This window comes from Pygoscelis adeliae, unplaced genomic scaffold (assembly GCF_000699105.1).
Source record: "Pygoscelis adeliae isolate BGI_AS28 unplaced genomic scaffold, ASM69910v1 Scaffold13, whole genome shotgun sequence".
Classification (NCBI taxonomy): Eukaryota; Metazoa; Chordata; class Aves; order Sphenisciformes; family Spheniscidae; genus Pygoscelis; species Pygoscelis adeliae.
In genome coordinates, this window is record NW_008824499.1 from 568,647 (window position 1) to 588,787 (window position 20,141).

At 38.6% G+C, this 20,141-nt stretch overlaps 1 protein-coding gene across 3 annotated transcripts in view; it reads left to right on the forward strand.

Annotated features, from left to right (window-relative positions):
* The window catches only part of CASC4 (cancer susceptibility candidate 4), a 25,039-nt gene extending 5,156 nt beyond the window's left edge, over positions 1 to 19,883 (forward strand). Inside the window, exons 2-10 of one of the 3 annotated variants that reach the window (XM_009321427.1) lie at positions 1,931 to 1,985; positions 3,001 to 3,103; positions 4,184 to 4,274; positions 5,193 to 5,331; positions 6,216 to 6,296; positions 6,654 to 6,752; positions 8,186 to 8,359; positions 14,221 to 14,388; positions 18,138 to 19,883. In XM_009321427.1, the coding sequence (XP_009319702.1) occupies positions 1,931 to 1,985; positions 3,001 to 3,103; positions 4,184 to 4,274; positions 5,193 to 5,331; positions 6,216 to 6,296; positions 6,654 to 6,752; positions 8,186 to 8,359; positions 14,221 to 14,388; positions 18,138 to 18,211 (984 nt within the window). In that variant the 3' untranslated portion in view covers positions 18,212 to 19,883. Of the gene's footprint in view, positions 1 to 1,930; positions 1,986 to 3,000; positions 3,104 to 4,183; positions 4,275 to 5,192; positions 5,332 to 6,215; positions 6,297 to 6,653; positions 6,753 to 8,185; positions 8,360 to 11,760; positions 11,820 to 14,220; positions 14,389 to 18,137 lie in introns of those variants that run through there. The other 2 variants (XM_009321428.1, XM_009321429.1) reach the window with 2 other exon arrangements.
* Positions 19,884 to 20,141: the final 258 nt, after the last annotated feature.

Below are 20,141 nucleotides of genomic sequence, written 5' to 3' on the forward strand. Positions count from 1 at the left end.
CTTTTTCATTAATGCTCAACAAATCACTCTTTTTGTATCTGTTCCCCTGTCCTGGTGTCCGTTCGATGGAGAGCTGGCAAGATGGGCGCCTGTTGGACTAGAAAGGCTTGGCGGTTACTCTTGTATTGTGCTTCTGTGTGAAGTCCCCACCACAGGGGCTACTTGCACTTTTGAAATAAAGCACAGGAAGTCCAACACAGGCTTTCATTTAGTTGAGTTGTTCTTTGCGCATCCTGTAACTAGAGTGCCTTAAATGTCTTGGTGGGCAGAGCACATGTGTAACTGGTTCTCAAATGCATGGCTCTAAGGTGCCGAGAAGGCTCCTTAAGTGTCCCTATTGGGTGTCTTTATTTTGTATCATATTTCAGAGCAATATGGTCAGGGTTCTCGGGTTACCAAAAGATTGCATCATCTGCCATTCTTTCTTTTTTTGGGAAAAGCCTTGTGAAGTGGCTGGGCGTTCCCCCCCATAGGTCGAGCCATCGCAGTGGTGCCTCTCCACACTCCAGAAACCCTCTTGGCTTTTGTCCTCTGCCATGGGGCAGGGTTTGCTGCCAGCACTGCCCGTGTGTGCATTGCTGCTAGGGATGAGCCAGGATACTGCAGTCTGGCATAAACAAAACCCTCGATGGAGCACTCTATTTCATAAGGAGCCTCTATTTATGTGACTGGAGCTGTTGGATGCGTGCCTCCGTGTACGCTCTGTTCTGCAGAAAATCACGATTTCAGCAGTTCTTGTATGGCCGTGGTTCCTAAAGTTATAAATGCCTGCCTCAACCCATATGGGACGAATTGAATCAGATGGTCTAGAGTTTGAGTGCCTCTTTTAAAAACAAAAACATTACGCGAGACATTTTAAAATAAATGAATAATTTGATAAAGGGGAAGGTAGAGGTGGGTGGAGGAAGTCTTAAAGTAAGGGCATATGTCTTTTTTGTTTGTTTTGACAGGAAATGTAGGTAACTGACTGAGACATTGAGCTTCAGAATCTGTGTGGGAGTTGAAATAGCCTGTATGTGTGTGTGTCCCATCCCGCACCAGAGTAGGTGTGCTTGTACTTCATTTTGGTATTCTGAGAGGTAATGCTGACCTTGTAACCCAAGAATGACAACCCTGTTTCAGCACCCTTTCTAGAGTTACTGTTTATACCGATCGTGAAACTACAAGAAAAATAATTACAGCATCAGTGTTGACTGATGACGGTCGTGGATTTTTTTTCACCCTTTCTCAGTATGTTCTACGTGTGGATCTTTCTGTTAATTTCTGCTGTTTTTTGTCTTTACATATGTCTTTATGTAAGAACAAGACAAAGCATCTTTACTTAATGACTTTAACGGTTGGACTTGATGATCTTAAAGGTCTTTTCCAACCTAAACGACTCTATGATTCTATGCTCTTTTTTCCTTACTAAAAAATACCAAATTAAAAGCTGTTGTGGAAGTCTACTGGTGTCAGATTCTCTCTTAAAAATAAAATGTGTTATGAATATTAGGTAGCATCACATAAAAAATTTACTTTAAATATACATTAGGTAAAAATTGTTTTTGCTAATGATGCTGTGTGTTTATTTTTATACACTTATGCTTTGACATTGCAAATTCACCGTCTCTTTCTGCAGTATGAGAATGCAGTGTGTTTATTTTAGTCCTGACAACCTACTTTTTTGATAGAAATATGTTCTGGAAATAAATTTAAATCCTTGTTAGCAGAGCCTAAATACAGTGTTTAGGTTGATGATATCACTTATAGATAACTAAATATACATTACTTATATTTACAAGAACTTTGTATACATCATTCTGATATGATGTGTGCAATCCTTTGCACACATTGTCTTTACAATGAAAACAAACGCACTTGAGTCTTCGCAGTCTAAACCCTCTCTAACCTGCTGATTGTCTATATTTATATAACCATTTCTTCCTTTCAGATTAAGCTGCAGAACAACATATCATACCAAATGGCAGACATAAATCGTTTAAAAGGTAAGGAATTTATGGCCAAACGGTGATTTGGCAGACTGAAGTTGTGTATTTTTTAACTGCCTAGGTACTGCTGAATACACTTTAAATGAAAGATCAAGTGATGCTGGAACATCGCATAATGTGAAATTTCATTATATTTGTTTATTACCTAGTCTGGATAAGTGTAGGGTTGGCTCTCGTAGACTTTGCTCTGCTGTCTGCAGAAAGAACATGTATTCTGGCACTGCTTACTTCCAAGACATTAGAATCGTTTTCGTGACCAAATACACAGTTTAGTATAGTCTGGATAAGCAATGTTATGATACTTATGCTGGGTTAGAAAAGGTCCAGAAAACATCTTTTAAGGCTGTTATATACAGACATGATTACAGTGCCTGTAATCTTACTGTATGGGTTTCAGAGTGACCTGGAACAGCTAATGCCAAGATTGTACATGCCTGCAGACAACACACTTGGCATTTGTGCCTGTGTCTATGTAGTTGCACCTTAAAATAGTAGGAAGCTTAACAATTATTTGTAGCTTGAGGAGCAGGGAGAAGAGCTTCTAGAACAATTGTGAAGACAGGAAATATGTATTGGTTTTATGGTTAGTGTGAAGGTACCCTCTTTTGTACACTTATTGCAGAAAAAGAATATTTGACCATCGTGCCTAAAGTAACCTAGTAGTACTTTTGTGTTACTCAGAATAACAGAGTCTTTCAGGAAATTAAGGAGATTTTCAACAGATAGGTGAAATAGCATTGTGTAGGTCTTCTGTATGAAAAGATAAAGAAAAATTTAGGGGTTTTGGCATAGTATCAGAAGAATTGTTCTATAATTCATAGTGACATCTGGCATACATGAGTAAATTGGCATCTTTTTCAAGTTAGTTTAAGAATCTTTAAAGTATATCTAGAAGAAATAACATAAAACTTGAGCAAACTTTTAACTTATATAGCAATATTGAAAGTTGTATCCACCATGGGGCATTTTCTTATATTTCTGTATCCATGTTGATGTTTGCTTTTTGGTCTAGAGCAACTAGCAGAATTACGTCAGGAATTCATTCGCCAGGAAGATCAGCTTCACGAGTACAAGAAGAACAATACTTACCTTACAAGGAGATTGGAATATGATAGGTATGTCTTCAAGAATGTTAGTAACTGTAGGTTTGTGTGTGTAATGGAAGTCTGTATTTATTAAAAAGTGCAAATTAATCCTATTTCTGCTAATCTTCAAACTGGAGTGTACTCACTTGGTGATGTAGCTTTGACTTAGCCAGTTGTTTGATTTTAAAGTTCTATTTTTTGTGGTGTTCTACTCCTCCCCTCAAAGTGAGATATGATCTAAGAAAAATCTGACTTACTAGAATTGTTCAGCATTGGACGATTTTAAGTCAATGCATTTTTTATACTGTGGAGATCTTAGTTGACAAATACTTGGAAGAGTTTAATTGACACAGTTCTGTAAGCCACCAGGATTGTTAATTACTGTCTTTCTAGAAAGTGTAATTTCATTTTTTTCAACTGAAGTTGAAAGCATTGTGTAGATTGAAATTTTAAGTTGACCTCAGCCTTTTAAGTTTATGATGGAGAAGCAGGGTAAACAACTACTTCTGAAGCTTTGAGGAATGAGGGAGATTATAACACTTGAAAATGTTTGAAACTTTCGCACACAAAAAATATTTTTACTCTATGTGCTATGTCGAGTATTTGCGGGTTTGTGGGAGACAGGAATTTTGTTGAATTGGGTTGATCTCTGTGGCTTGTTAGAGAAGTTGGGACACTTAGGTGTGTCATTCAGATCTTGTTATTTGAGTTGGTAGCAGTAACCGATAGCAGTAGTTGTGCATCTTGTGTGTTGACAGCCATGGGAGATATATTGCTTTCCTAGTGGAATTAATATATGCTGATGACAGATTAACTGTGAAGCTTGACTTTCTGGTTGCTTTCCAGGTTTTGGAGGAAATATGTTCAAGGCCATTCTGTTTATTTTACTGTTTTTTCTGCTCTGTCCCTATTTTTTCCAGTTCTGCTTTCTTTCTGTATTCAGTCTGTTTCCACTCCATACACATTCCAGGACAAGGCTTTTTGGACAGACTATTCTAGTTATATCTCAGGTTTGGCTTTTTGTGCCACTTCATATTTTTCCCCCTATTTTATTTATGGGAGAGCAGATACAACAAGTGAAATATAACTAATAATGTGTTTCTAATCAAGTCTGCAGTGTGGGCAGCAGATCAAGGAAATGAGACTGCAACATGAAGAAAACATAAAGAAATTAATGGACCAAGTTGTGCGGGAACAAAAGGTAATGCACAGCTAAGTTTCTTTGTTGAATTAGAAGAGCCTGAAGTTTGCTGTTTGTTTGACTCAGCATTTCAGGTATATGGAGGCCTTGGACATTTCTCCTCTAACTTTTCGTTAAATATCATCCTGAGCAGCCCTAAATGGGTATTAGTGTAAGAATATCTGCCTGTTTGCTCAGTCAGTGAACTGAGCCTTGAAGATCAGGCTTAATTCTTTGCTCTGCTACAACCTTCCTACATGACACTATTGCTAAGGATTTCAGTTTCTTCTCTGTAAAAAATATCTTCTGGATATTACTTTATAGCTCTCCAGGGTAGGATCTGTGTTCTTACAACATTATATAGGTTATTGCAAAGGGGAACCTGATCTCTATTGAGGCCTCGAGGTGCTAATGTGGTGCAAATAACAATGGTAATTGAATGGTGGCAAGGGTGTAATTATGTGGTGCAAGCTGCCAGTAGAATATGGCATCTTTCCTACAAACAGATGAAACAACCTGCTTTTCTTAAAATTTCATTTCCTTACTTGATCTCTGTTTACAAACATTTCGAATAATAAGGCAGACTTGAAGATTTCAATCAGATCTATCTTAAAATCTAGAATTGTTTCAAAGTCTCTGGCCTGAGGTTTAAGGCCTTAACCTGTTTGCGTTATACTTAAGAGATATATATGCCAATATAAATGTCATACAGCCAGCTGTATTTTACATTTTCTGTTCAGTTGTGTGTCCATACTCTCATCTCCTGCCCTCAGGATTCAGGTTTGTATATAGAGGACTTCTGCTGTTGTTTGCTTTGGTGATCATCTACTTCATAAATGTGATTTTGCTTACCCAAAGTAATCTTGAATTTGAGGGGTTTTGTTTTGTAGTTTTCAGAGATGTGCTTAATATTGGTTCCTTATGAATTTGTTCTATCAGGCCACACAAAAAATTCAGTCCAGTAAAGACACTGAAGTAAGTCCCAATAATGATGACCAGACAATATCTAAGACTGTTCCAGAGGCAGAAAACACAGTAAAGAATGAGCAGCCTTCAGATCGTGTTGTAAATGGCAAAGGTATTTCCTTTTTTTTGTCATTTCTGATAGATAATGGGCCAATTGTGTTGTATCCTTTGCAATCATACAGAATTGTGCATTTCTCTGAAGTAGAACAATGAATTATTTGGCTCAGCTAACTTGATTAGCTGCATGTGATTGTACTAAGTTTATAGGTATCCAGAGATTGGCATGTCCTTTCTCTGGATCCTTTTATGAAAGTAGTTTCTTGCACAGTTTTGTGTTCACTTTGTTGGTTCATTTGGCATATCCTTCCTTATGTGACCAGTTGTGAACTGGGGATTGCCTCTCCACTCCCTGTGAGATGTGTCTTGGGGTGAGCTAGGGAAGGGGCATGTTGTTGGAGAGCTGGAATCTTCACAGAGAGGGTGGCTGGAGACAAGGAGCATTGAAACCGCTGTGAGAAGTCTCTAGCTGGGTAAGTCAGCAGGAACAGTGGGGACCTTTGGTTTATCAGGAGCTGTACAGGAGGTTCTCGGTGAGTAGCTATTGCTGTTGTTTCCTCCCTGTAGGCCTCTCCAAAAGGCAGATGGGTTCCTTTTGTTTCAACTTCTGTGCTGCTGAATCAGCACCTTTTTGTATCAGTTCAGTGTCTGTTCTGGCCAGCTTCTTGCAGCAGGCTTTTCTTACTCGGCTACCAAGAGCAGTGCATCTGTTTCCCATCCTTTTCTGAAGATTGCACTGATTTTGGGAGCGCTGCTCCAAAGCAGTCTTCAGTGACTTCGACGGTACAATATAAGGAGTGTTGTAGTTGCATTATCAATATGGGACATGTTCTGTGGATAAAGGACTTCTCTTCTGGTCTTAGAGCCTTACACAACAGGGAAATTCACTGTTCAAACTTAAAGGTTAATAAGGCACGCTATCCTATTCTTGTCTTACAGAGAAAATCAAACCAGGAGGAGATGCAGGCATGCCTGAAATAGAAGATAATGGTCCTTCTAAAGCTGAAGATACTCCCACTGGTTAGGAGAAATAGTCTAATACTTTCACATTTGGGTTCTTGGTGGCGTATATATTCTGTTTGAATACCATCTGTTTCATAGTGAATGCAAAATTTTAAAATCTGTCTATGGTAATAGAATTCAAGTGGGGTGTAAAATCTGATAATTTTTACTGTGCTTTAGAGGTTTGAATTCTCAAAACTGAATGCTTCTGATAATATTCCTCCCCTGAAATCTTGTATTTTATGTTTTCATCTATCATTTAAAAACAAGAAAACAACAACAACAACAAAAGTTTACAGGATTGTTAGAGGAAGACCCCGTATATAGTGTCTGTTTGTTTCATGTTAATGCTTTTGTCCATGTATTTTATTTTAGCTTTAAAGAAGCCACTTATTTCAGCTCCTAAAAGTGAAGGTCATCAACCTGTTATAAATCTTCCAACTGAACAGCCTCATGTTGCGAATCTGGCACCAGGTAAAATTATTATTAGCAGGTGACAAGTCAACATTTTGTAGGAAACTTACCATTTAATATCTGCTGCCACATCATGAATGTTAGATGTACATGGCCAGCCCCTTTTTCATGTTTGATGTGGTTACAAAAAGGAAAACAACGATCAATTTCTGTAGGATACAGAATTAATCTGGCCAGATTAGTCTAGCCTTCTGAGGCACTGGGGTTGCTGGTTGTGTGGTCTCTTCTCGTCCCACACACCCCCAGTAATTTCTGAGCCTTTTAACCAACTTCAGCCAAATTTGAGAGTTAAAGTTTCAAAGGTAAGTGCTTCAAGATTTCTCCGCTGGACAGAGGAGAGTAATTGAAATTAGTATTCCTCCTTAGGGTTACTAATTAGATAGGGCTGCAACATATCATCAGGAGTTAATTGTTGATCTATTGGTAGCCAGTTATACTCAGAGAATAAACAATGGTACTATCACTTGCTCAGTGTCCTCTTTCTGTGAACAGCTCGCTTGAGGGTGATGGGGGGAAGGTTTAGGATGTGAGAGAACTAAAATTACTGCAGTGAAAGGGTTTAGAAGAATTGCAGTTAGAAAGGACACAAATCCATAGAAAATATACTTAAATTTAATGCTTGTGGATCAAGTCACTTTGCTTTAATGTCAAAGAGAACGTTAGGTTATATCTGCACTGCAAGTGGCATATTCAAATACTGTCCTGCTAAAAACATTAAATATAATGTACTCGTTATATATTTGTGACGTGACCAAACAGCTTGAAGTTTTTTGTATGCCCATTATTGGTTCTTTTGAAAAAAAGGCAACAGAAGTATTTCTTAATTTCTTTCCTTTTGCAGTGTATGTGTAAGCAGATTAGAATACCAAAATTAGTGAGCTCAAAGTCTGTATACATATTTAAAGTTTATTATTCTCAAATGTCAAATCTTTTAAATAGTTCGTTTCTTTTTGCTGTTCTGAGGTAGTCCTTCGTTTTGACTTTTATTAATGAGCAAACATAAAAGATAGCAAGTCAAAAGCTTGCTTCGTTGAATTTAGAGTTTATCAACAGAGGGTTGATGTGAATTTCAAGGGGACCAGGGTTTTCTGTATTCCTTGGTTATGTAGTCCTGTTCTGCTTATTTCTGCTTATTATTTTTAGCATAACTTCTGTGACTTACTGCAACCTTCTCCTCAGATCATAGCTCTTGAAACAATAAACGATGCTTAGTAGATTTGAAAAGCAGAATCAGCAGGAGAATAAAAAAAATACATAAACGTATTATTGTTCTAGGCTTCATCAAGCATTTAAGTACACATAGAAAATCAGCTGAGAAGGTAACGATTTAGGATTGATTATGTATTAAAATGTGATTGATTAACTTCTGTGATAACACCATAGCTGCCTTCTGGAACCATGTAAAAACCGAACACACCTTCCTCATTCTGTAGGTTTGCACAGTGACAATGACGGAAATGCTGATATTGTGAAGCAGATACCTCCAAATTCTCTCCAGCACTTAAATTTTGAAGAAAATATGGAAAATCAGAAAGAACACAAAATTGAAACAGACCATATAAAAATTCCAAAGAGCAGAGTTAATGACTTGCAGAAGATGAAGCAAAGTAAGTTGGCCAATATCATATACTTCAATATATTAAGAAAATCACTTCATTTTCTATCTGTAATAGTGCCTGTCTGGAAAATAGGAACCATTACAGTGGGTGCCCATCTGGAGACTAAGCCTGAAAATAAATGTAATATGTTACTATGTAAAAGATATGCCTTAATGTGTCATCTTTCATATATATTCAGTCATTAAAAAAAATTATTTGCTTATGGGAATTTAAAATGTTTTTGGAAATTACTACACATTTAAATAGATTAAGTGAAGACTTTTGACACATGCATGATACTGAGTTACTTATATTCATACTGTATTACTTAAATACGATGTTTTGGGCAATATCGTAAGAATTCAGCCCTTACATAGGGGGTCTTTGGGGGGGTATATGTGTATTGGCCAGAAGTTCGTTCTTCTGTGAGAGGAAGTTTTCCAGAACCCTTCTCTTCCATGTCTGCTCCAGAAGGAAGCCTTCAGACAGGAGCAGATCATGTATTTGTTTATTGTGTATGACGGTGGTAATACTGCTGAGGCTTAGTGGGCAGACAGCAGGTAAGAACATGCAAATACACATACAGCTGTCTGTGAACGGTTGTTTTTGAGATGCATCTCTCTGTTGCAGCCGATACCGTAACATTGGGAGAGTATTATGCCTACAGCATTTGATTTAGCATCTTCTTATAGGAACATTATATTGAAACAAGTTTCTTATGGTATCAGTGGAGATACTATACTCCTAAGTATAGTATAGAGTATACTGACTAAGTATACCTTAACCTAGTTATTTTTAAAGAACTAATTCCAGTTGTTTAGCATTTGGGTGGGGAATGGGCATCTGGAAGAAAAAAGCATAGTGCTGAAACGTCTCCTCTTGTGTTTTACCCAAGTAAGATTTTTTCTTTATTATATAGCTATTATAAATTCAACTTTAATTTTCTTTGTACTCACAGCTAAGTAGCTTTCACTTAGGCTTTGGTTTCTATGATTAAAATCTGTCTATACTCCAAGTTGACAAGTTATTACACCAGAACAGCCATTTTCAGAGTCAGAAAATTGGGAGGAAAAAAGGATTGTATAGCCTCCTGCCAGAAACCTGTGTTAATTCTGTGGATCGGATAAACAGTGGTACAGAACTAGTAATTTTTTTGAAATAAAATCATGAATTGGTTGCAGTGATCAATGAAAAGAATTCTGAAAGGTAGGGTCACTCTTGGGAATGTGAAACTATTAATTCATTTTTGTCATAAAAGGTTTAGTTTGGGAAGTTCCCTTTGTTAGAGTTAAGTTGTTGCAATTTCTTTTCATGGTCTAGAACTTGACTGGCACTTCTGTAGCTTGGAGAAATTGCAGGAAACAATGTTAACTTCTAGCAATCTCTTAAATATTCCTTGAATAACAGAGAAATAAGTTTAATACTCCATTTATTCTTGCAAAATGTTTTAGTTACTGTTCTGAAGCAAAGGTTAAATTAAAACGGGGCCTGTGAGCATATAGTCAGATTTGCTAGCAGATAGATGTAGGGTGTGCATTGGCATAGAGGGATGTACAGGGATGTGGGAGTTCAGTGTCTTCTCTCCTTGTCCCCCCACCCCCTTGTAGCCCCCCAAAGGGTCAGAGGCTAAAGCCTGTAGATAGTGCCAAACCTTAGCCGAGAGGTTTAAGAAGCTACCCGAAATGGTTTCTGAACCATTAACAACTTTGAGAGATGTACCATCATAACGCAAGAAGTCTTTAAAAAGTGAATGGAAAGAGGATTTGAGGAGTTCTAGAGAGACAGCAGCCTAGCTTTTGATACCTGGAAAGGTAACCGAACAAATTCTTAATCAGTTTGAATATAATATGACAAGTGGTTAACATGGATTTTTCAAGAACACATTGCGTCAAAGTGATACGGTCTGAAAAGTATGTATTCAAAGGAACGAAAGCAGTAAAAACAGGAGTGTGACTTCGTTGTAGGCAAATTAATGGAGATCTGGTCAGGAATAAATTGCTGTTTGGTGGGTGCACAACTTTAAGAAAAGAATATTCCAGGCATAGGTATCACTAACAGATTCATTTTAAAAGCTTCTCTTTAAGAAAAGAATATTCCAGACATAGGGTATCACTAACAGATCTATTTGAAAAGCTTCTGTGAGGTTTACAAAGACGCATCCTTTGCTTGGCACTGTTTGGTATTTTGAGTGCTGGATGATAAACAATGTATGAGATGTGGTTTCAGCAACGTAAGTTTGTAAACATAAAAGTAGTCTGCAATTAAGAATGGAGAATTACATGCACAGAGTAAGCGACAAATAGCAAGTGAGCAGTTCAGTCAAAAACGATGTGGTCAACAGTGGATATTAGTCACTAACAGATGTCTGAAGTGAGGTTTTCCTTCTGGGATGTGTTAACAGGAATGTCAAATAATAAGACGGAATAACTAACTCTGTCTTACCTAGTGCTTGTGAGGCCATCCTCTGGCTTTAACTATCAAAGAAAGATGATGGGAAGCTGGAAGGAATTCAGGGGAGAGAAAAAAAAATAAATAGGGTTTAGTATGAGGGAGAAAAAAGCTCTAAAAAGACCAGGGTTGAAGAGGTAAGGAATGGACATCAATTTACTGGGTTTTTTTAGAAACAGATCTTTAGGGAAGGCTTCAGTTATTTTAATATCACTCATGGATCTTCCTGATGGAGTGGGGATAGGTGTACTCAAAATTGGCATGCAACCTGTGCAAGCTTTTCTTCCACTCTGTGCATCCTGAAATACACTAAGACTATTTAGTTTATCAAAGGAGCTTGTTGAAGATCCTGTGCTTGTCTGAGTGACTACAGTTGAAATGACAGAGCTTTGTGTTTCAGTTCTTGGGGTTTTTAAATGGATTGGCTGTCTTCCCTGTAATGGATTAAATGATGTGGGGGGCTAGCTTTGTAGGCAGGAGCAGTGAATGAGATGTCTCCATTGTAGGCTGTGACCTAAGAGTCAGTAATCATCACTGGTGAGTCTTTTCCTTTTCTCTTTGCTCCTTCGTATTTGGAATAACTTACATTGTAATGATGCAATGAGGGTGGGAATTCCTCTGTCATGTGTGGAAATAGCTAATCCAGGTTTGCAGAAGATTTATTTCCTGATTGATCAGCAGTGGGTGTTCTGAAAGGTCCATTGGTGATAAATTCATCCCTCTGGTATGGAGGAGTGCAGCTCTGGCACACAGCTTTCACTGTAGACAATTCCCTGGCTGGGGTTTTGGTTAGAGCGCTGCAAAACTTGCTGTGCATCAGCCCATGGGGTGACATGAGTAACCATCATTGGTCAGGGTGTCTGTCATATCCATCCAGTTTCAGAATCGGAGAGCTTCTTCCCAAAAGATATTTTCCTTTTTTATTTTGATAGCGTAGATTTAAAAATTAACTTTGATACTAGGTACAGAGATGCGCACCTTGTGGCCGTTCGGTTTCAAAAGAAGCAGAACCTGAAAGTGACTGCAGCAACGTCACGGTGCTCTTACCTGGCACCCTGGAAAAACACCTGGGTGCAGCAAACCTCCAGTCCATGCTGCTGTTTAAAGTTGTCCTGTAAGTAGGTCCTTAGTGATGAGCATGTGGGCAGCTGCTCTGAGTTAGTGTGTTTGTAAGAATCCAGCTTTGAGTAATGACCCATATGTCTATTCAGCATTCATTTCAGCAAATGTTACCTGCAGATTTTAGCATCAGTGACATCCTTATGGGGCATCCTGTGCTGTCACTAACCTCTTGTGCTCCATGACAACACATTCCACTGTGCCTCAAATAGTCAGTCCGTGTAATGCTTGCGTTACAGACACTGACTCACGTTTGGAGTGATTTGAGAGATCCACAAGGCCATCAAGATTCCAGATCTTGTCTGTCTGTTTCAGAAAGCAATTGGTGCATTGCTGGCTCTAGCTACCAGCGACTCCTGTTCTGGTGTTTGCCTAAAGTCTTGGTATCCCAAGACCACTGTATATTCCTCGTGTTAGGGTATTGATGTTGTCCTGGTGTTGCGCGAGAAGTCATCTACTGCCTAAATCTTTTGTACACCTGACTCTGCACACATAGGCAGTGGAGGTGCTGTCAAGACCGCCTAGCCCAAAACAACTGCTGGTGAGGTTTGTGTGTGCTCAGGGTCTCAGCCGTTCCTCCCTTGATTTGAAGTAGCTTGAGCTAACATACTGAATGCCTAAAGCAGAATGAAGCACCTGTAGTGAAAGAGTAGCTGCATCCTGAAGCTGTGCTGGAATCCGAGCTCGCCAGGGCTGTCCTGTACGCTGGGCTGCTCATGCGAGCTCCAGCTCACAGGCCTGTATGGGCTTGCTGTGTTTCCTAGGATCTCTTTCTAATATTTTAACCTTTCCTTCTGTCAGCTTAAATTTATTCAGTACTTGTTTGTCACAGTATTTCTGGCATATCTACAGGCTCGTTTTTTCTGTAAGTTAAGTGCATTCAGTTGTCTTTGCATAGCTTGTTTTATATTTAATATGTGCGACTTGTATAGTTCTGTCTGCTTTTTATATATAATGCAGTGTCCAAAAATACAAACAATAATAGCAAGGATTATTCAATTAGACATGAATAGAGAATGAATAATATATTAAACTTCTGGTTTCTAAACAGATCGTAGTTTCTTCTTGTTTATTTTATGAAAATAACTGAAACTTCCATTTCTGTACATCTGAGCTGCACTAGATGTGATTCTTCTGGTTTTCTTCCCCATCCAGATAAGCACTATGTCATTGTTTCTGTCCTGATTTTTATATACTGCCACATATGATAGTTTTCATTGTTTTAAGAAGTAATTTCATTTTTACATCTGTCCATTGTAACCCCAACCTCCTTTTTAATCCTAATGTTGAAATCATATTCTTCAGTTTTACTTCTCTGTTTAATTGCTTCTACTGCAAATAACTTAACATCTGCCTTGGCAGACTTCTTCTCAGTCCATTTCCAGTCTGTAAAGACTGTATCGCACTTTAATCCTATTTTTTGTCATTTATAGATAATCCCTCCAGACTTGTATCCTCTGCAGACCCAGTGTTGCATTCTTTAAGCAGTGGGCAAGCAGACTGAACTGCATTGGACGTGGAACAGATCTCCTTGTATCCCATTAAACACCAGCTCCAAGTGAACTTGACATCACACCATTAATCTTTCATTGTGTGCTGGGTTGACTGTCTAGTCATGTCATAGTTCCAGCTAATTCTTGTGTTTTCTTCTGCATTGTTTCAGTATCTGGAACTATGCTTAATTCTTTGCTGGGAGACAAAAATACTGGATTCAGAATATTTTGAAAACTGTTAAAGCTTAATAGGAAACCAGGGTGTAAAGCCAAATTAATTAGGTAGTTAAAAAAATCAGTTCAGAGATACAAGGGAGATCTTTGCTAGATTTTTACCCTTGACAGTATGGTACACACTCTGCAGATGTTACCGTATGCGAAGTCAGCAATGTAGTGCTCCATTGTGTGTAGAAGAATGCCAGTCTTCCTCAGAAAAAAGTCTAGATACAAAACCTTCCACTGTATGCTCTGCAGCATTTTAAGAAAACTTTTAGTAGTGTTTGTAGGTAATCAAAGATGGAGCTTTTTGTCTGGATGCTTACTCTAGCTCTTTTCTCCAAAGAGTGAAGCTTATAACAATCAGATTTCACAAGATCCAAATGCTGAATGACCGAGTACATCCTTTTTGCACGGAGGTGTTCCATAAGCCTTGTTCTCCCCCTGCCCAGGCCCTCTCCCTTCTACCCCCTTTCTCCTCCAGCTGGAACTACTACAAAAACCCAACTATCTTAACCTGCGGTCTGCTTTCATTTAGAATCTTCCTATTTCTTTCCTCTCTGCTTCTGACTTAATCCTTTGCCTACTTCACAGGCCGATTCTTTGATGAGAATGAATCCCCTGTTGATCCGCAGCAGGGTTCTAAACTGGCAGATTATAATGGGGATGATGGTAACGTGGGTGAGTATGAGGCAGACAAACAGGCTGAGCTGGCTTACAATGAGGAAGAGGATGGTGATGGTGGAGAAGAAGACGTCCAAGGTGAGCTTGGGCCTTATCTCCATCCCATTGTAATAAAATCCACGCTAAGTTTACTTGTTGAATTTGTGTAAAGCCTCGCTATTTTTAGCTGATCAAAAATTTCTAATATAGAATAAATAAGCTTTAGGCAATCTTTAAAATTTGGTCTTGCTCTCCGTTTGAAAGCAGTGTTACAGCAGTTTTCAGTGAGAGGATGTCGATACCTTATTTCAGTTGTGTATACAGTTTCTGCTAGGAAAATACAGACGCTTCAAATTTCAGAAATGGTTTTGTCTAAAACCCCAAATCTGGTATCTAGCTAGTTGGGATTAGTCTTTGACATTACTAAAGCAGTTTTCAAATACAGAAGCGTAGGGTTTTTTTGACTGCTGCTTTTGTCATACCTGCCTTGAGGTGGTATGCAATGAGGTCTCAGTTAGCAATTCTAAGTGTAATTTTCGTGCATTGTACACAGATTCAACAGGCTTCTGGTTTTCCTTGCTAACCAAACTTCCAAACTCATTAATCTGGTGCTAGCCTAATACCTGTGTATGCATGTTCACCACCTCTTGTTCTGCATGTGTTTCAGTGCATCGCCCCTTCATTGCTTGTCTGCCGTGTACCTGCCATGTTGTCTACCATTCTCCATCTAGTTGTTTGGCAATACTTTGTGAAAGGCTTGCATGTCTGTAGGGTGAAAATGTTTACGTAACCATATATAGTATTTCCAATTAAGGAAAGTGCAAAATAGAGGAGGGGGGAGGGGGAAAAAAAACCCAAAACGATTGAAGTTCTACAGGCACCCTGATTTTGATCCTCATAATGCAAGTTTTTTAGCTGGTAGTTTTTCAGACATGTATTTAATTGGTATCCAAGCATAATTAATGGGGAAAAGCTGATAAAAAGCAACTGATTGCTGTGGGCATGCATCTGACTGCAGTGTAAGCATTTTTTGGCTGGACTGGTAGTTTGAAACTCATGAACAAGCAAAAGAAAAGTATGGCTCAGAACCCTGGGCAATTAATTAACTTACTGATAAAAATGAAAACTCTGTTGTTGCTCCAGAAGATGTGGCCTGTTTTGTTACACTTTTCCTCAAAACTAGCAGCGGATTTTAGTCACTCTGGATTGCTAACATCTGTTCCTCTGGAGGGGTTATTATTGGGTTGTAATTTGCTTGTACAAGCTAGCTTCTAAATGAAGGTACAAAAGTACATACAGCTCCTTCTGTTGATGCTGTGGAAGTAGGAGACTTGCTTCTAATGACGATGATCTTGTAATGAAAAGGAAATGGTTTTTAGTTCAGTTCCCCTTAGTAAGCAGTGGGCGATGCCTGGTTCCTCACCACAACAGTTCCTTTACTGGACTTCAGAATATGATTCTTGAAGTTTTAACTAAGGCCACATAACCGTTACTGAATCTGTGCTAACTTCTCCCATTTGCCTAACCCAGCCTTTGGGCTCATCTTTACCCGCAGCCATTGCGCTGCTGACGAGGAGTGTGGGAGGAGGTTGGCTGCCCAAAGCAGTGCTGGGGCGCAGCGCTGTGTTCCTGCTGTACACAGCTCTTGCTGTACTTCAGAGCTCCGTGCTCGTTTGCTTACCAGCACGAATGCATTGCTATGGTGGCCTTTACAGGGAAACTAATGGCTTTAGGTAGCAAGAGTTAATATCACATATGCTGTAAACTGTTACCAGGAACATGAACAGCATTCCTGTATGCCACTTACAAAAGGGTGGGTATGATACAGTAATAAGTGGTGGAAAATTGTTAAAAAACGTAGAGATTGTGCTTATGTAGCTTGCGATGCAAGGGGTATTTGAAAAAATAAGAGCTCTAACTGAAAGTGGCCTCATAAAACTGTTTCCCATTTAGATGTGGTACCTGTCAGTTCACTACTGTGGTGGCTTTAAATTTGGACTTGGTTAAAATCTTTTTTCTTATCAACTCCTCTGTATATCTGTATAGACATAATGGATTTAATATCTGGTAGTAAAGATTAAAGAGCGACTTCTGGAAGCCTTTTCATGAAGAATAGCCTGAACGGTGTACGTTACTACCTCAGAGTTAATTTTTCAAGCCCTTTGTTATGTTGCTTCCTAATAACTTGTTGATTTGAGGTACAAGTCATACAGCATGGCAAGTTGGTACTTCCAAAAGTAGCATTTTAGAAAAAGTGTCTGCTTTAGTCTTTACAGTAATTTGTTTGCAGGGTAGGAGAGGGTAGAATTGTGGGGGTTTGGAGGGAGGGTGGTTATAATTGTTTAGGGAGGAAAAAACCCTGAATTTCTGTCTAAAAACTATTAGAAAAACATCACATGGTTTTGCATCAGGCTAGAACAAATCATGTGGCATGTGCAAACAAAGCAATTTAATTAAACATGTTTTTCTGTTGCCACTAGAAATGTGTGGGCCTTAGATTGAAATTATCAGAGGAAAATACACAAATTTGGGAGATATGCTCATGTGAATGTCAGTATCCAGTCTGGCATTCCTTCTTTCAGTCCACCTGTTTGAAATGCAAGGTGATATTTAAAAGTTGTTGGCTTCTACTATATTAAATGTTTTTGTGGTGGCTGGATATTAAATGGATGTACTGAGGATGCGCAAGGGTTTCTTTTAATTTTATGATTTTTCACGAGGCTCAAAAACCAAAACCAAAGAAGTCCAGAAGTAGGACAGAGTGTAGAGTGGTGGAGAGAGACAGTCATTCTGGATCTGAAAGATGAGATGAAACATCTTCGTGCTTCCAGTCAAGGACAAACCTGTAAATCCATTGTTAAAGATGAACCAAATGCAGCTGGGAAAGATGTGGTGTGCCTGAAGCGGCCACTTTGCATCGGTTGCGGGGCCACCTACAATGCGTTGCCCCTGCCCTGCTCCCAGCTCCTGCTGTGTGTTTCCTGGCGAGTCAAGAGTAGACGTCTTGACTGATGGGCTGAGTGTTTATCACGTAGGAGCCTGGCTAGATGGGTTTGTTTCACTTGTGAAGAGTAGTGGTGAAAAATGCATTGTTGATTCTTCAGCAGTGCCGAGAGAGAGAACAGGGATTTCCATTGATAAGAGGTTTGAAAAGGTTGAGAGCTGCCTTTTACGTCTTTAAGTCTCTCTTCAAATTTTACCCTCAAGTCTGAGATACAAGATAGCAGTATGTAAAAACATTGACAGCAAAGTCAACTCCAGCATTAGTAAAAATCCCATCACTGAAAAATGTGCTGTGCCACATTTGTGTGGAAGGGATCATTTTTCAAAGCAGAGAAGTAGGTGGAAAAAGTATTACCTTAGTCTAGACTTGTCTGTGCTTGTCCCATGAGATATCCAACCTTTGTAAAATCTTAAATGTATTAACTCTAGAATGGGTTAAAAAATGGCAATGTAACTTTCTGAAGTAGTTGACTTTGTAGTTGGGTTTTAGTGGGAGAGTTTGAAACCTTTAAAGGAAGATTCTCAAATTACAGTAGTAAGTTTAACTAGTTCTACAGTCTCTTAAGTCAATAAATCTCTGAAACACGGTTGCAATAAAACCAAAGATATTAAACAGTGTGAAGTCCCGGTTCTTCATGAGGGACGACTCCCCGAGTGCTGACAGCTGGACTTGTAATTGCAGGCCCACATGTGTTCTCCGTATTTTCCCCGATGACTTCATTCCCATAACCAGACGAGGCCAATTCAGTGTGGATGTATGCATTAGCAGCATGTTCTGGGAAAGTATGTTTAAATATTTTTTCAGTAGCATCACATCAGATTTGATCTGAATATTTTAATTGCAGATGATGAAGAAAGAGATCTACAAAATGACCTTGTTGATTATGGCAAGCCACGCTTCAGTGACGGTGTTCTTTAAGGCTGGAATTAAGCAGGAAATGTAGATGAGAAGAGATCTCCACTGAGGAACTTGAAGTGCTGCAAAACTGAACCATTTTTACTTCAGTGTTTCTTACTTTAAAGGAAGCTGATAATTTAAGTGATGAGTAGACTCAAAGTCAGCGAAGTAACAGAAGGAAACAGTTCTGTACATATGTACATAGTTGTACTATTGCAAATTGTATTAAAACTACATTTTTGTTGTTACATTGAGCCAATTACTTAGACTGTACCTTATCTGTAATAATCTTTACATTTAAAACCGATATTATAAATACCGGGCTGAATTGTTTCTGCAATTTGGAAAACTTTGTAAACTGGAGAACTTGTACAGTTTGTATCTCATCTAACAAATACACTGTGGAAACAATGTACAGCCAATGGACTCCTTTTCTACAGTAATACCTGTATGAGCAAAAATACTCCTGCTTTTCACGAGTGCTGTGTTTTTGTATTTTGCAGGTGAGCTATCAGTTGAGAATGAAAACTGAATGTTTAAAAAATTGCTCCTTCCTTAATGTAACTGAGGAAAGGCTATGACAGTCTTCGGAAGCAAGTACTGTTTTAATTCTCGTATACAATGACCAAATCTTGTAGCTAGAGCTGGAAATCGGTGATATTAGAATTTTAATAATTTGATACATCCTGAAGAAGTTGTGTAACTAATAGCTTATTTTAAAAGGTAATATAAATAATTCAGCACAGCTTGTAGGAAATATTTGTGTATGTGTTAAAGAGAGCAAGTGTGTTAGTGAGAAACAGACAAGTCTACATCAGCTTTGTAGGAACCTTAACGGAAGGAACAACCCTTACCCTCGGTAAATACATCGTATACACTGTTTCACTGTCTCAAGAGCATCCATCCTGTGTTGCAGTCACTCCAGTTAATTTACAATTTAATACTTTGATACAGATCTCTAAACATCTGCCACGTTCCACGTTTTGATTTTCTATATCGGAAGGTTTGTAAGTTAGATACTTTTTGTATTCTGTGTTTAAGCACTTTCTTAATTTTATGGAAATGATTCTGTTGATCTACAGTAGTGAAAATTAAGGTTATTAACCCAACCTGCTTCTCCAAAAGGGCTACTGTGAAAAGAAATTATAGGGCCTATGACATGGGTGATTGTACTTTATCTCTGTACTCAGGTTCCAATTTGAAGTAACAGTTAAGGTTTGCTCGATGCCAGTTCAGTGAACCTTTTAAATAAATTTCAACGGTCATACAATTTTTTTCTTTTTTTTGGCTACAGGTGTCTTCTACCAATCAGTCTTAAATATACAAGAAATAAAAACTTCCGATTCTGGTGATGCATCTCAAGGGTGTGGGTTTTTTTTGTTTAAGGCTTGAGCTCTTCATTCCATACTTCTGGGAGGCAGATGGGGGGGAATAGCCCTTTGCATGGTGTGATGTACTTTCAGTTGAAAATAAGATGTTGAACCTGCTCAGAATTAGATACCATACTAATACCACACAATAAGTATAAACTTGTACCAGGACTCTAAGAATAGCAGTCTTCAGTAAATACTGTATTTAAGTACTACAATTTTTTGTTTGTCTCAAAATGTAATTTCACCCAAATTAGGTGTTAACTTGATTCTTCTAATGAAAGCAACATTTATGGGTTCTAATAAATTAAGTTGTTTAAAGTATGTGAGGCTTCTGGCTTTTTTTTCTTTTGACTTTTCAAAACTGGATTAACTTAGGGCTTTGCAGAAGTCGAGGTATTCTGACAGATCGGCAATGGTTACAGCTGTTTCATAAAGGCCAACTCTGGGGGCAGTGATGGAGGTGAGAAACTCGCTATGTGCCTTACGGCTTGTTTTTGTCACGTGTGGGGCAGTACCAGCATGTGCTCCCTGGATATTGCTAAGCCAAAAGCCTGCTTCAACTCCAGTACCTGTGCACT